The 17509-nt window shown below is 34.2% G+C and overlaps 1 protein-coding gene across 1 annotated transcript in view; it reads left to right on the forward strand.

Moving 5' to 3' along the window:
* The window catches only part of AQR (aquarius intron-binding spliceosomal factor), a 79874-nt gene that overhangs the window by 20728 nt on the left and 41637 nt on the right, over positions 1–17509 (forward strand). Inside the window, exons 9-16 of the mRNA XM_012728547.1 lie at positions 746–810; positions 2000–2116; positions 3968–4081; positions 5876–5979; positions 8889–8991; positions 11440–11560; positions 13325–13466; positions 16328–16506. Coding sequence (XP_012584001.1) covers positions 746–810; positions 2000–2116; positions 3968–4081; positions 5876–5979; positions 8889–8991; positions 11440–11560; positions 13325–13466; positions 16328–16506 — 945 coding nt within the window. The remainder of the gene's footprint in view (positions 1–745; positions 811–1999; positions 2117–3967; positions 4082–5875; positions 5980–8888; positions 8992–11439; positions 11561–13324; positions 13467–16327; positions 16507–17509) is intronic.

Genomic DNA, 17509 nt, shown 5'->3' on the forward strand with positions numbered 1-17509 from the left:
TTAGCAGCAGTGGGAACCCCAAATTATCTCCTTTTTAAGTGAAAAATCTTGGCAGGATGGTTTTAACTCATAAGATGGTAAACCAATTCCTAACCAAAAAAAAGTCAATTTGTACACTGAAAGTATGTCAAGTCACAAGGTTGTAATTTTAAAATAAAAATAAATGTTCTTAAAAATAGTACATTAATGCCCAGCATAACATAATATGAGACTGTGATTTAAAAGATATTGTCTTTGTTAGTGGCATATAAATGTCAAATGTATATGTTTCCACCTATTTTTTACATTCTAAAAATAAATATAGACATATATATCTCTTTATACTTAAATATGTACACATATATATGTATGTATGAGAGTTCTGGAAGTTAGTATGTGAACACCATAAGGAAAATAAAGAAATGATGTGAAATTGCCATTCTAGATTTTACATTTCCAAATCTATTTGGAAGTCTCATCAGTGCAGAGTTTTTCAATTAGCTTTTTAAAAATATCTTTACAAATCTTATTTTTAAAATGTGTTTCTGACCCAAGCTAGGTTTTTCATTTTTTCAGTTTTGTGTACTAAATATAAACTGACTTGTATGTCAAAAAAACTGACTTATTTGAACTTATTCTGAATCAAAGTCTAATCCTGACAAATAATTAGTGTTAATAACTAAGAAAAAAAAAAACTGCCAATTTTAAGGGACAGTATACAGAATGGCCAAAGTAAGAAAATTCTAACTCGCTTTGTTATGTCTAGATCCTGTCACTATGGACAAAGTTCACTACTGTGAAAGATTCATTGAACTTATGATTGATCTGGAGGTAAGAAATGTGTTTTTTGTTACATGAACACTAAAGGGGCTAAGATAGAATATATGAACTATTTCTTTAACACCTCAAACAGGCCTTTGTCCCTATCTCAAGGGAACACATACAGAAGGAAATTAAAGGCAGTTGTTCCTTGAAGTTTTCAGATGGCTGTCCCAACCAGCATGGATTGTTGATTATAGAAAAACATTATTTAATATAGTTATTAAACATGAGTCCAGAAATGAATGTTAACTTTTTATCATACTTTAATACTCCTTCATAGAATTTTTAATAGTGGCTGAAGTCATAACTTTATGGACCATCGTTTTAATCTCACTTTTCTAAATGTGCCTAATATTGGTGAAAATATATATAGGTTGTTATTGTCAATATTTAAAGTTAAGATTCTTTAAAAAAGAATCCATTGGGTGTAAGATTTCAATAGAAAGTTCAAATGCACAGTTGGTTTAGTTGAGACTGAGTTTTTTTCCTTACCCTCCCCTCTTTTCCTTTCCCTTTCCCTTTCCTCTTTAATGTAGAAGTTGAAAGAAAATCCTGGTTTTTCCTTATCTGGAGAGAGGATGGTTTCCTGTCTTTTCCTTTTCTTTTCTCTTTTTGCATAGCAGAGCTGGGATGTAGGCCATGAATGTGGGGGCAGGGTAGGTGAGGATTCACCAGAGACAGAGTGGGAAGCAAAACAGGCAGGTCTGCTGAAATGCACTGCTGAGGGGAGCAGTGACTAAGACAGGAGAGGTCTGCTGTGCCATGTGGGTCACCTCCTGACAAGGATCAAACTCAGGCCTTTGCTGTGATAGCACTGAGACTTAACTCTTAGACCAGAAGGGAGGGCTCAAAAAGGTGGGTTTTCTAACATGAGAATTAGAGTTGGACTTAGAATTTGGACTAACAGTCACATGTGAGATCTTCATTCACATTCTGTCTCCACTTAACTAATTTGTAATCTCTAAGGAGCTCAATAACGTCTTCAATTAAATTATGCCATTTGAATAAATGAATGATTTACAAACTGATTGTTCTAGTTTCTCAACTTTGTCTTGTGACTGTCATTGGGGGTTGTGGGCAGAGAAAATGGAGAAATGGGTCTAAGGATTGACGATACTTCTCAGTTAAATATCAGTTGACCTCACCTCTAGCTGTGGAGAATATCAGCAAACCTATTGCTATGGTATTTTTTTTTTAGGCCTTACTCCCCACAAGACGCTGGTTTAATACGATCCTGGATGACTCCCATCTTCTGGTTCACTGTTACCTTTCCAATCTTGTCCATAGGGAAGAGGATGGCCATCTTTTTTCCCAGGTAAGCATTGATGTATCTGAATATTCTCTTCTCATTCTAAGTTTATGTTTTCCTTACCAGGACATAGCACAAGGCCAATTTTGCTGACTAAGTGAATCGAATGTTATGAATTCCTATTTAATTTTTAAAGTAAAATCAACTCTTTATATCAGAATGAGTACATTATTGTATAAGAGGCCTCTGTTTTGTTAATTGAATGAAATCTCAATATTGGATTGAATTATGATATTGTTGAGGTAGTCCCATGTACCATCATATTTTGATTTTATGTATTAATGACTGGAATATTAATAGATGATAAACATTAATTTCAAGCAAACTACACTAATACCAAGGTTCTCTTGGTGTGAAGATGGTGACAGGCAATTAATTGGTATTATGGAAATGTGTATGTGCTTCAGTTCTGCCTTATTTAGGATGCTGAAGTATTAGTGTATCTCATTTCACATAATGTCATCTATGCAAATTGACTTCTGACAAACTTCTAATACTTGCCTTTAAATGAGATCATAATCAGAAACAGTTTGTATGTGTTTACATTTTTTTAAGAATTCTTTATACCTGTAAGTGTTCCTCCTCTGTCTCATCTTGTTAAGTATCTCTCCAGTGATTGCCACATTTATTAAAATTTAATCTGATCTGATCTGCTATACATTAGATTTAGGGTGAAAAAGCAAGGAAATTCTGTTGATGTTGTTGCCACAGGGGGAAACTAGACCTTCATTAGCAGCAGGAACTAAGCCAAAGATAGAGCTTGATAGCCATGGGAAGTGCTGAGGGGAATGAACAACTTAGCTTTCCCCCACTTTGCTGTTTTTCCGTTAGAAATAACAGCATATCGAGGGCCCTCCCTGGTAGCTCATCAAGTTAAAGCACAATGCTATGAAGCAGTCTACGGCCACTGCAACACAAGTTCAATTCCCATCTGGGGAAGTGATCCACATCACATTGCAGACCTCTCCTGAGCTGCCTGCTGCTCCCTTCAGCAGTGTATTTCACTTGATATGCCTATTCTGCTCCCCACTCTGTCCCTGGTGAATCTTCTCATCCACTGCACCTCTGGCCTATACCCCAGTTCTTGTATATGTAAACAAATAAATTTTTAAAAAAATAAAAATAAAAACAGCATGTTGAGAAAAATACCTCCAATTAGAATTCTATAATCCTCATCCAGAAAATTCTGTATGAGTGACCTAAGTAAAAGACCTTGGAGTTCTCTTTCATGGTGTACATAGTTCTATAAATTTATCATTACATAAATAGATTTCTTTTAAATTTTCACTAAAATCTTTGGCTTTGATGGTATTTTTAGTCTTTTTAGTTAGTGTTGTGATTTGCAGTTTAAATTCTACCCTATAGAAGTAGACCATGTATATGATTAGGCTATATTTACAAGGCACATCCTTTACTGTCACACATTAAAGGGCCCTCCCTGGTGGCGGAATGGTTTAAAGTGCAGCGCCAAGCTAGCCACAGCAGCTTCCTTGCAAATTCGATCCCAGGCCCCAGAGGTGACCCATGTGGCACAGCAGAGCTCTCCTGTCTCACCTGCTGTTCCCCTCAGCAGTGTGTTTCAGTCAATCTGCCTGTTCTGCTCACCACTCTGTCTCTGGTGAGTCTTCTCACTACCCCTAAGTCTCTGGCCTATACCTCAGTTCTCTATGCATAAGTAAATAAATCTTTAAAAAAAAAAAACCTTTAGATATCTAATGAAATGTTTGCTGCAATAGTAGATTCCAGAGTTTTCTGTAGCCCCATGAGTGTATCAACTTTTTATTATTTTTAGTAGTGTTAGTTCATGCCCTTCTGACCTCATGTTCCGCAATATATTAATTTAACTCTATCATTTAGCTTTTGGACATGCTTAAATTCTACACTGGTTTTGAGATTAATGACCAGACTGGAAATGCTCTGACGGAGAATGAGATGACCACCATTCACTATGATAGAATTACTTCTCTACAGGTAATTGAAATGCATTATAGCCTTTGCTTCTGCTCCATAAACTTAGGGCACACTTAAAAGGTAGGTTTTGTATAGTACAGACAGAAAATGGTAGTAATTTAGTAGTGTTTTCATCCTGAACTTTCAATATATTGCTAATACTGATGATTTCTTACAAAATAATAGCTTTCTTTCATATTCCTCAATCTTCAAGAATCAGTAAATACACTGATACTTGAATTTCAGAAATATTAGTTACTGGCTTAACTTACCACATTTAAGTAGCACTTTTATTTTGTGAAAGAGTATTTTAATGTATGACAAATGTAGAAGCACTTTCATACATTTTTTAAATAAGCACCTAAGAGATTGAAATTTATCACGATAGTTCATATATGGCAGAAAGTACTTTTATTTCTGTTACTAATCTCATATTGCCCTTGAGCTCTATTTCTTCTGATAGCAGAAGTTTCTGTCAATTTGAAGTAATATAATTCTTTCTGTTTTAAGGCATCTTTTGGGGCAAGCATTAGGCAGACAATAGTTCTCCACTATTTCTTAAGGAATCTCTTACTTTCCTCTCCCGGTTTGACACGTGGATTCCTGAAGACACTAAGATACATTATTGTTTTGGAAGTGGTGTGATTGCACGGTCCTACCTCAGACATCTTTTCCTAGAGCATGTGTGTGGTATTCTGCCTTGTCCTCACAGTGACCACGTTTGGCTTGTGGTTTGTTCTCTTGGCACATGCAAAGCATGATGGTTGCTCCTGAGAGGAGCTCGGCTACCTCCTGCTCAGGAGCAACCATCATGCTGGTGGTGGTGCTAGACTTTTCCTGATTGCTTTCTGCCCTTTATTTCCTAGCTTAGCTTACTCAGTCTTGGATCACAGGGTCATTTTGTCATTAACTATAGTAATGCCATGGCTGGCTTACGCATATGCTTGGCTACTGTCTTTATCATCTATAATGAGGCAAACAAATACTAATGCATCTTTATGTGCCATATGGACTTTAAAGAAGAAAAGAGATGTTATCGTCACACTTTGACAAAATCACCATGAAGCTGCTGTTGTTTTCTTGCAGCTTTAACCCCATCTTGGTTGGGATGTTACCTTCTAAGAGCCTCTTTGTGCAGAGTTCCTAAATAAAGCAGGACACAGCTACACTATCAAGTATACTGCTCAAGCGATCTCTACAGCAGGAATTTCCCTCCAGCACTTTTAGTTTTGATGCACCAGTTTTTGATAATGAAATGTTTTCTTTTACTCTCCATGAAGCTGGCCTTTATGGCTATTTCCATTTCTATTCAAAATAAAAATGTAGAAATAAAAAGCTAAATGCTGTATTTACCTTTCTGCTAAAACAGTTTTCATTTCTAATTGTGCTGAATAAGGCAGGATTCACACATGAAAAGCATATAAGAGAGACAAGTGCATTAATAATTTAAAAAATTTCTGCTACTTGGCCCTCCCTGGTGGTGCAGCGGGTTAAAGCACAGCACTAAGAAGCTTAAGCCACTTCCTCATGAGTTCGATCCCCGCCTGCCCTGGAGGAGATCCACGTGGTGAGGCAGACCTCCCCTGACAGCCCGCCGCTCCCCTCAGCGGTGTGCTTCGTAGATCTGCCTGTTCTGCTCCCCTCTCTTTCTCTGATGAATCCTCTCACCCTCCGCATCTCTGGCCTGTACCCCAGTTCTATATGAATAAATAAATAAATAAATCTTTAAAAAAAATTCTGCTATATAGCATATAAATTGTAGTCAGTTGTATTGACATGTAGATATTAATTAATTTTTTTTACTTTTTTTTCTAGAGAGCTGCTTTTGCTCATTTCCCTGAACTCTATGATTTTGCCCTCTCAAATGTGGCAGAAGTAGATACTCGTGGCTCCTTGGTCAAGTTTTTTGGACATCTTAGGTAAGGTAGTGTGAAGGAGAATTATACAGTCTCTTTTTCTCCTGAATTTTGATATTCTTAAGCTTTTAATCATTTTTCACTACTTCAGATAATGTTATTTTTGTACTATTCTTTATTGACATCTGGAAATAATTCTTCCTCCTACCATTTGGTATCTTTCATTCACCTAAATATAATCATCCATGCTCTTTTTTTTTTTGGTGAGGGGGTTAAAATTTATATTTTCGTAGCATATTTTTAGATCCTAAGTGTTTGAGTAGAAGATAACACATATTCTATCAATCATAAACATAAAGAAGACACCAGCATATATGTACGTCTATTAGAGATGTGACTGAGGAGCATTTTTACATAGAGGGCAATGTACTTTAATAGCTTTTTCAAATTACTGAGAATATTCTTCTTTGATATATGTCAAAATTTGACAAATGGTGGTTTTTTAAAAGTTAGTTCACTGTAGAATTTCAAGCCATGTTTGGGACATGCATTCATTTTTGAAATGGAGACATGTGACATAGCTATGAATGAGAGGACTAAGTTATGGTATGAATTCTGCCCAAATTGATCTACAGATAAATAATTCACTTCCGATCAGAATCCCAGCAATATGTTTTAAAGAAATTGACAAATGTACTCTGAAACGAATATGAAAAGACAAAGTAGAATAGCTGAAACATTTTGAAAAATAACAAAGATTACTACTACCTAATTCAAAACTTCTATAAGGCAGTAGTAGTTAAAACAATGAAAAGAGAAGTCACACACAAACATGTGTGTATATGTATATATGTGTATATATATATATATATAAAAGAGAATATAATTCAAAAATATACTACAGATACATCATTAGTTGATTTTTTCCTTAAGTGCCAAAACAACTCAATGAAGAAAGGATAATTTTGTTGATGCTGGTAGAATAATTGGCCAATCATATGCAGAGTATGAGATCTAATCCATATTTCCATCATATACACAGATTAACTGAGAATGAATCATTGACCTAAATATCAAAACTAAAACTTACAGGGAATATGGGAGAATCTTTGTGATCATGGTTTATGCAGAGAATTTTATAAACCTCAAAGCATAATCCTTATGGAAAAAGATTGGCAAATTGAATTTTACCCAAATTGCCAATTGAATTTTATCTAAATTTAAAACTACTCTGAAAAAAAATTGCTGAACGGTTGAAAACACCCAAAGGAGACAATTTTGGTTAAATACCAATTGATGATGATCCAGATGTTTCAGAACTCAATAGTAGAAAATGGCTTAAAAAAAAAAGGCAAAACATTTGAATAGTCACTAGACCAACACAGGTATAGCTCTCATAGGAAAGATGCTTATTTAGCATCATTAGGGAATTGCAAATTTAAGTCATTAAGAGATACCATGTGTGCCTATTAGAATTGTTATAACAAGAGCATTATATGAATTCTTGATGAGAATGTAGCACAATTGGGATTCTCATTCATAGCTGGTAGGAATTAGAAAGGGTATTGCCACTTGGGGAACATTTGACATTTTCTAATAAAGGTAAATATGCACTTACTGCATGATCTGATGTCTCACAGATCTACTAAAGAGACAGAAAACTTCTATTCACACACATATGTATAGAAATGTATATAAAGGCTTTATGATTAGTTGTTAAAAACTGAAATACATAAATGTCCTTCATCTTGGAGATGAATAAACATACTGAGAGATATTCATATAATGGAATACTACTCAGCAAGAAAAATAAACAGTGCCATGTGTTGCTTAATGATGGGATACATTCTGAGGGATGCATCACTAGGTGATACCAGTATTGTGCATGTGTCATGGAATGTAATTGTAAACCTAGATGGTAGAGTCCATTTACTACACACCTACGTGTATAATGTATTATACTAGACACTATTTAGTATAGTGTATATTAAGGCCACCATTGTATTTGTGACTGTCATTGACCAAAATTTTGTTAAGAGCAATGTGATTATTTACGAGCAACAAGGTGGGTAAAACGCGCTGTATTACGCTGTGTGGAAGCAACCAGTGTTGCATCACAACAGTGATGTATGATGCTACCTACTGGCTTTTTGGGAAAAGCAGAATTATATAGAGATTGGAAACATTTTACCAGATAATAAGATAGAAAATTTAATATAAGGTGGCCTGAAGAGACTTGGGGAGGCAATGTATGTAAGTAATGATAAGTGTCAAACGCTTGAATGCAGGTCTCATAAAATTGTAACTTTTGCTTGGAAGTTCAAATTTTATGATTGGTAGCAAATATCAGTAGTTTTCCTTAAAGTTACAGGTCTGTTTTCAAATTTGAAAAACATTTGCACTTTATTCAAGTCTGAATAATCATTCATTCACAAGTCATTCTTGTGGGTAAAAATTATGTGCAAAATGTGTTACCGCACAGAATTTTAGAAGTATAGATACCTAAGAACTCCAAAATTAATTGATATTTTAAATGCTTCATCAAGGATGTTATTATGAAGTTCTTATTTGTTTTTTTAAGTGCCTATTTGAATGAGGAATATGATAATATACTGCACTGGTTGATGCCCCTGCCTTGATTCATGCCCTCATTGTTACGCACCATTACTCTTGCATTGTTATTGCAGATTTAAGCATAATGAAAAAAAGTCTTAGTATTAATACCAAAAAAGAACTGTTGATATAAAAAAAAAATTGTCTTTGCTGATCCAGAAGCAATCTCTGGGACCACCAATGGCTTATAGAAGACTATTTGACAACTGTTTAAAAAGGATAGTTTTCATTGCCAGTTTATTACATTCTCTGCCCATGTAAAAAGACTGTATTTGCTAGATGAAACTTCATAAGCAATTTTTAAAACTGCATGTTACAAAAGTGAAGAAAATGTGGTCTGAATATTCTTTATTCTGCAGTTCAAATACACTCCACCAGGTGGCATCATACCTCTGCCTGTTACCAACGCTTCCTAAAAATGAAGACACGACTTTTGATAAAGAATTTCTTCTAGAATTGCTGGTAAATATCAATTTTTTTGAATTTTGCATGTGGTTTCCCCAGACTTTTTAAATCACTTTAAGGAGATAGGTTAGTCTGGGTTTTTTGGGTTTTGTTTGTTTGTTTTCTGGGCTAAAGATTAGTTTGGTGAGTTCTACCTGTTTTGGAATTTTATTAATTTTGCTTTGTCAGATTTATTTTTTCTCATTCATTCCATGCAGACATTTATAAGTAGCTTCATTGTTAAATACCAGATTTAGGCAGCTGATGCCATCTCTGCCTATAGGAGATCACTGTTACATACACGCAGATGCATACACTTTATGCACATATTCCTATAAATATAGTACCTGGAATATTTAGATATACCTTTAATACCAGGAAACTCAGAAATGTTTAGTAATAAAGTGGGTGATACTTGACTCAGCAGATTAAGAATGCTATATGTTCTATCATTTTGGGAAGTGAAAGACTGTAACTCTCATATTAATATTGCTTTGATAAAAATTTTTTGACCAGTTTTAAATTCACATCAAAATTAAGAGAATGTGATAGACTATATTTTTAACTTCACTAAAATATTACATAAAATACATAAGTATTTAACCATATTCCTGCTATGAATATTTGGGGTTTTGGCAAAATTCACTATTACAAATAATGTTGCAAACCTTGTGCATGTTCTTTAGTGCCCATACATGAACATTAGAACATTACTACCAAGTAGTCAAATTATTTGATTAAAGTGTGTGATTATTTAGAAGATAAAAGATGCAGCCATATTATCCTCTAAGAATTGTGTGTTCTCACCACCAAGAAATTAAAATGTTTCCCTGAACTCTTTTCAGCACAAAATGTTATGAATCTTCCCAAGTTCTGCTTGTCTCATGTGTAAAAGCTTAGTACCTAGTTTTAATTTTTTTTATTTCCTGACTGCTATAAGGTTGAATAGATTTTCCTGTGTTTGTGGATAATTTTTTATACCTCTGTACACATACACTGTGTTGATGTTTTAAAGACATGAAACCATACTTAGCACATAGTTTAGTGATTTATAGTCCAAGCTAATATTTTTAAGAAAAGAAAATGGCATACAAGTTTTTGGAGGTTGTAACAAGAAACTATGTGTAACAGGTGTTTTAAGCTTGATGACAGTTGTTTCAGTGCCATCTGGGGAGAAATTTTTGGGAAGGGTTTTAATTCAAGAATGGAAATGCTCTTTTATTGATATATTTACTTATATGACTTATATGTACTATGTCTTAGGTAACCATCTTTACTTCTTAGAAATCACCTTTCATTGTTTCTGGCTACAGATACTTCCTAAAAATTCCTTGTCCTGTTTCTGACAATAGAAAATTCTCTTTAATTCAGGTTTTAGGCATTTATAATAAATCCTTACTATAAAAAGAAATGAGGGATTTTCCATGAATCTTTCTGATGGAAATAATTTTGAATATAAAGTTGATCCTATTCCTTGTAGGGTCTTAATAGCTAAGATTTCATCCTTAAAATGTAAAGTTACACCAAAAGAAAATAATTTTTAAAATGTATATACTACAGCATTGCCTCTTCATTTCTGCCATTTCTTAAGGGACTTCCTAGGGCTTTGGATTTTTCTAATATCTACATTATCATTCTAAAGTTGAAATAAGCTTATTGTTTAGATGATATCACTCATCTTTTATAAAATACAACTTTATTGAAGACTGTTGTTTTTTCAAGTGTGTTCTTATTCAGCATGTATTAATTGAACAAGAAGCTTTTTCCCCACTTGAGATAGGTTGTAATAATAACAGTGGAAGTGCTCATGGTGATCAGGTCCAGTCCTCTCATAAGGGAAAAGCCTGAGACCAGAGAATGAATAAACTTCCCCGTGATTGTTTCTCTAGCTAGAATGAAAACTGTAACCTAGAACTTAGGGCTTTTTTTTTTTTTTATTAAATTGGTGAACATTAACTCCTCTGGCTTTACATTCTTGCTACAAGATATATATCAGGTACTTTGATACTGTTCATTGACTATAAAATTTATCTATGCCTTTTAGGGTCTCATAGCTAAGATTTCATCCCTAAAATTTAAAGTTATACCAATTTTCATTTCATGTTTTTTATGAATTATGATTTTATTATTCATTTTTGTTTTCACAAGAAACCTGAGAAGTGGTGTTTGTTCTATTTTACTGCAAAGGAAACTAAGATCAGGAAAATTGAAGTAACTTGCCCTGTTTTTGCATAGCTCATCATACAGATGCTGAGAGTTGAACTTACATCCGTCCGACTCCAAAAATCTTCATAATTGATACTTCTGTCATCTTTGATTTATGAGGAATATAGCAAAAGAAAAAGTCATTAAGTACTATAATAACTGAAAGTCATAAACCTCTTTCCATACTTTATGGTGGGTTTCTCCATAAAATGTTTCAGTTAAAAAAAGGTGCCCCTAACTGCATCATCTTACTTCTTTTAGGTATCTCGTCACGAGCGGCGTATATCTCAGATTCAGCAGTTAAACCAGATGCCACTGTATCCAACTGAAAAAATCATATGGGATGAAAATATTGTTCCAACTGAATACTATTCTGGGGAAGGTATGCTTAACCAACATAGAATTCAAGTGCAATATGAACTTCAGTTCAGAATTCATCATTTGTTATCTACAAAGAATGCCTTCTTTGTACATTTGGATAATTTTCTGGTACCCTCAAGTTAAACTTTCAAAGTTAGAAACTTCACTATTTGAAATGTTTAGCACTGAGGATTTTTATTCAATTTAACCATGCTTTCTTGAGGGGTGTGTGAGTGTATGTGTTTATGTTTATATACATGTATTTAAAATAGCCACATTTCTTCCAAAAATATGCCATTGTCCAAAAGATTCCCTAAATTTTTTGTGAAATATATCTTTAAATGGTGTCAGAATGCACTTTGTCATATAGTCAGTTGTGGCAAATTCTCACCCATAGTGAGTAAGTGAAAAGCAGACCTCTCCTGACCTGCCTGCTGCTCCCCACTCTGTCTCTGGTGAATCCTCATCCAGTTCTATGTGCAGTTCTATATGCATAAACAAATAAATCTTTAAAAAATATATACAAGAAAAAAAAAATACACACACACACACACAAGAAGGTGAGTCTTCTATGCAGTAGCATTTTGGGTCAGAACAAGGGTTTATTACCAACAAATGATGATGTCTTTCGGGGGGAGTGGTGCATTATCTGATTTTACAGTGTAGGCTGATTTTACAAGCCTTCCAAGAAAGTTTGAAAAAATAGAACACTATAAAATAGCCTATGATAGTTATATAATGAAAGTTATAACTCCTGTTTATTTAGTTTCCTTGAAACACAGTTTTATCTCTTTATAATATAGGATTAGAGACAAAGATAAATAGACAGTAAAATATGTTTGAGCTTTTTAAGTCTTTTTGATACTGTGGTATGTGGGTAAGTATTTTGGTCATTTATCCAAGTAAATAATGTTAAGTGAAGATAATGGAAATCTGTTGTTCATTAATTACCAAGACAGCTCCTAGAAAAACAGTCAATACCTTATTCTTAAAATTTAACAAAAAAAAGGACAAAAGATTCAGAGACCAGTAGCTATCACTAGAAATAGAATAGTACAATGTAATATATAGTCATTCATTTTCATGGTAAATTTTGTCATGGGTTAATATGGTAATGACAGTATTATTTTCACAGAGATTTGCCAGATATAAGCTGGGTAGTAAAGGAAATATTTTTAAATTATTTAAGTTACTTCAATACTTTTTAGAGGCACCATTTTATATATGAAACATTGATATGCAGATTACATTTAATGAAATTTATCCTATAATCCTAATTCTTAATATAGCATTTTTTAACTGGCTTCAGTTTTTGTGTAAAAATCAGAATAAGAGGGCCCTCCCTGGTGGCACAGCGGGTTAAAGCACAGCACTCAGAAGCTAAAGCCACTTCCCCATGAGTTCGATTCCCGCCTGCCCTGGAGGTGACCACATGGTGTGGCAGACCTCTCCTGACCCGCCCGCTGCTCCCCTCAGCAGTGTACTTTGTCGATCTGTTCTGTTCCCCACTCTGTCTCTGGCAAAGCCTCTCGCCGCCCCTGAGTGTCTGGCCTGTACCCCAGCTCTGTATGAACGAATAAATAAATCTTTAAAAAAAAAAAAAAAGCTTAAAAAAAATCAGAATAAGAGCTCTTAAAATACTGTCTGCTTTATTGCAGATATTAAAGCAGACTTACCAATTTGTGGTGCTTGTTTTGTTTGTTTTGTGGTGCATTTTTTAAAAATACATTGGCCAGGTGTCTCATTGAAAGAATAATTCAAATATGGATGTTATTTTCTCTTTCAGGTTGTCTTGCTCTTCCCAAGTTGAATTTGCAGTTTTTGACTCTTCATGATTATCTCCTAAGGAATTTTAATCTCTTCCGCTTGGAATCAACTTATGAAATCAGACAGGACATTGAGGACAGTGTCAGCAGAATGAAGCCATGGTTAGTAAATTGTTTCCATTTGCAAAAAAGATGCAGGCAGTGACTCACATACTTATGTCAGTCATAGTGTATTTAGAAATAATATATACTGCAAGAGAATGCCCTTCATAATATGAGATGTAATTCTTTCTATTCTTTGTTTTAAAGATAGACATAATGCTGTCTTTAATATGAATTAGAATTAGAATATATTAGATGTGCTAAAATATAAATTATGTATCTGAGTAATTGGATGGGCCAGGGGTACTAGGGATAAGACGGAGGAGGTCACAGTACTCTCTGATGGGGGGTGGAATTAGGGGATTAGTGTGGAGGAGAGTAAGATGGACATTAGTAAAAGGATGAAGAGGGCAAGAGATGGTTTGGCCAGCAGGCAGTTTAGGTCCTGGAAGAAGTTTATAATAAAAGGATAGTGGTTGTGCTTATCACCACTAGACCAGTCTCTTCTAAGGCTCCTGACGGGCAGTTTAGGGTGTTGCTGTACATTGCATGAAGTGGAACACTGGGAAGTTTTCCCTTACTTTCTGTCCACAGATTGTCTTGAAGAAGCTAAGTCATCTGCAGTTGCTTTTAACACCAGTGGAATATGTCTCATTACTTAAGGAACTCTTCTACTTAAATTCAACTCCCCACCCGCTAGCTCATGTCTTTAATTTCTTTAGCAAAGCAAAAAATGTCATGCTAATTGTTGTAGGACACTCTGTACAAGATTTGTGAAGCTTTCTCTTTTTTTTAAGACATGACTAACAGTGCAAATAGCTTATGTTCATTATTTTAGTCTATATGTGAAATTGATGGAGATGTTCTAGATCATAAATAACTATTAAAGTAAATAACTATAAAAAAGTAAATAACTATAAAAGTAAATAAATCAATTATGTAGATTGGATTTGTATTACATTAAATAAAATCACATATGTAGTTACACTGCATCTTTATGAAAAACAAAACAATTTTTGAAAATGAACTGTTTCAGGTGTCTTCAGGGCTTCTCTTTACTAATTACAGAGAGCTGCATGGACACTATGATTATGATCTATTTTCATTTTCATATTGTTCATACACAGTTCTATTTTTTTAATTAATTATTATGTGAAAAGTTATTCTGGGTGAGACTGTAAAACACAACAAAGTATTTTTGACTTAATAATCAGTTGAGTCAGTAGGCAAGCTAGCGCTGTGAAATTTGTATACCCACTGGCTGATCCTCCCTGCCCACAGCTTTGCTGAAATTACTGCCCACTGTTTTGGGCCCTGGGGATGAGGGGAGGGGGTTGCTTGATTAGAAAACTTGCTTACAATTTATGGTTACCTTGCATTTACATGCTCAGATTCTGGACCTGATTTTGGCCATTTTGCAAACAGTTTTTTAACCAGGGAAATCAAATAAACTTAATAGACTTAAATGCCAAGGAAAACAAGCATACTTGTTGGAGATCCTGCAATTTGTCAATAAAGGAGTACTTTCTTTTTTTTTTACTTAAATCATTTTTCTGCAGGGGAAAGAAATAATGTCTTTTTTTCCAATCTGTTTCTTATCACCTGTGATAACTTGTTTTGTTTTTTTTAAATTGCCCAATATAGGAAACTGGTTAATGGGTCATCCACTGTTGTCTCTGGCCCATGGATCTTGAAGGTGGAGACACAACATCTTTACTCTTTGCATGATTCTAATGGCCCTTTGTCCATGCTGCTGAAACTATTGGGTGCTAAGAGAGGATATGCTTCCAGGGGCAGAAACCTATACTTTTTAATGCTTCATGTTGCTGGTTCATCTTACAAGGGGAAAAATGAGCAGGGAAAGAAGATTAGTGGTTGCCTGGTTATACAAACAGATTGACTATACAGTTGGATGAGAGGGATCTTTTTTGAAGTGTGATGGAAATTCTAAAACTGGATTATGGTAGTAGGCCCACAACTATAAATTTACTCAAAACCATTGAATTGTACATTTATCATAAGTGTACCTTATGGCATATAGACTATTACAGTAAAGTTGTAAAACATGTTGAGCGTGATATCAAGTTATTATTGCACACGGGGCTAGTTGCAAGATCATGCCTTTTTGAAATTGCCCCAGTACTAACAAAGTCATTGGATTGTAGAATACTTAATTGCTTTCTCTCTTTGATGAAGTTCTGCAATTTTTGGTTGTGACACAAAACTTTTATATATGGTGCAGTTTTTAAAATAATGTAAGCGCATGACTTTTGGCAGTAATTTCCAACTTTGGAGTGTTGCTGCAGCTTTTACATTACAGATTTCCCAAATACACTGTTTAATGCAAATTACTTGGACTAGTATAAGAAGAAAAAATGATTATTTGGATGTTAGTATATTTAGTTATTACAGCTAGTTCATTTATTTCTTCCCCAGTTTATGGCAGCATCTTTTAAGTTGTTTAAATATTATGCCCTAAAGGAGACATTTGCATGGATTTTTTTTAACTTGTTTTTAATTTTTTAAATTCTAGTATGTTCTAAAGTCTTTTTGAAGCACTTTAGAGTAATACTTAAAATATATAAGAAATTATAAATGATTGAGATGAGATAAAGGAGGAAATGATGAAAATACAAAATTTCAAATGGTATACTGTATTATTTCATTCATTAACACAGCAATTTAGAGCTCATATACATAGAGCTATCTTTTTCCCCAAAGGTGTATACATTATTTTATTGGACCATATTTACCTGTTAACTACCGTAGCTATTTCCCTATATTGGTCCTTAGATATTTTTAAAAGTTTAGAAATAGAAGTTACTAGTGTGAGGGTTCAAATACTGGTTAATTATGTGCTCTTATTTACTAATTCAGAAGTTGTTTTTGGTTGAGTAATTACCCACTTCTTTGGTTTTCAGGCAGTCTGAGTACGGCGGTGTTGTGTTTGGTGGTTGGGCAAGAATGGCACAGCCCATTGTGGCTTTCACTGTGGTTGAAGTTGCCAAACCCAACATAGGTGAAAACTGGCCAACCCGAGTCCGTGCAGATGTTACCATCAATCTCAATGTCAGAGACCACATTAAAGATGAATGGGAAGGTAATTTTGCATTTCAAAAGTGAAGTTGCTTTTGCCTTTTTGGCTTACAGGCTTTGACTTACGACATTAGAAAAACACTTTTATTAAATGCTACCTTTCTAGACTTCTATTACATTTTTGTCTAAAATTTTGATGTACAGAATGACAGGTGTCTTTGTAAATATTAGTAGTAAAATGCCAAGTATCATACAAGAACAATGAAATACCATAACACTGTAATAAAAAGCATAATGTATAACGTGCATATCAAAGTTACGCAATTTGCAGTTTTCAAACCCAAGATGGTGACACCTTAAGTCATCAGTTTAGTAAAGTAATATTCATAAATTTGTAGGATCAATATAGAAAGAATAAATATATTAGTGTCCTAAAGAAGGAACAAACCCCACTTAGAATTTGCATACAAATTATGCAAAAACAAACAAGGAAAACTGGTATTTTTCAAAAATAAAAGCAGTCAAAGTAAAGAGGATAGCAATGCATACTATATGTGGAAAACAAAGATACCAAACCAAAATTAGACAAACTCAAAAGGAAACAACTCAAAAAGAAAACTAGTAGTTTATTTGCACCAAAGGAGGGCATATAAAGAATCAGTGAAATAAGATGTACTGCAGAATAAACAATACTTGCTGAGAGATTTAGATGAATCATTGTCCTTATTCTTTATTAGTACAAGATTTATAGGATGGAAGTGTTGTGTCACAGTTAATTTTATTTAGAGGCAGGCATGTTCAAAGTACTAAGTCAGAAATAGGTAAAACAGTGGTATCTGTGCCAGAAATGACCCATGAACTGACTTTTAATTGGCATTTTTATATTTCTCTCCCAGCTATCAGGGAGTGCTCTTGTTTACTGCTCTGTATGAAAACCATACCTAGTAGGTTTTATCTCCTTTCATCTTCTTGGTATTCCAAAAGGAAAGGGGTAGGCCATTAATAATTCAGTTTTAGGAATTATTGTTCTCCATATAGCTGTTTATAAATATAGAAACTATATGATA

Source organism: Condylura cristata, unplaced genomic scaffold, assembly GCF_000260355.1.
Source record: "Condylura cristata isolate star-nosed mole 26May11 unplaced genomic scaffold, ConCri1.0 scaffold00023, whole genome shotgun sequence".
Classification (NCBI taxonomy): Eukaryota; Metazoa; Chordata; class Mammalia; order Eulipotyphla; family Talpidae; genus Condylura; species Condylura cristata.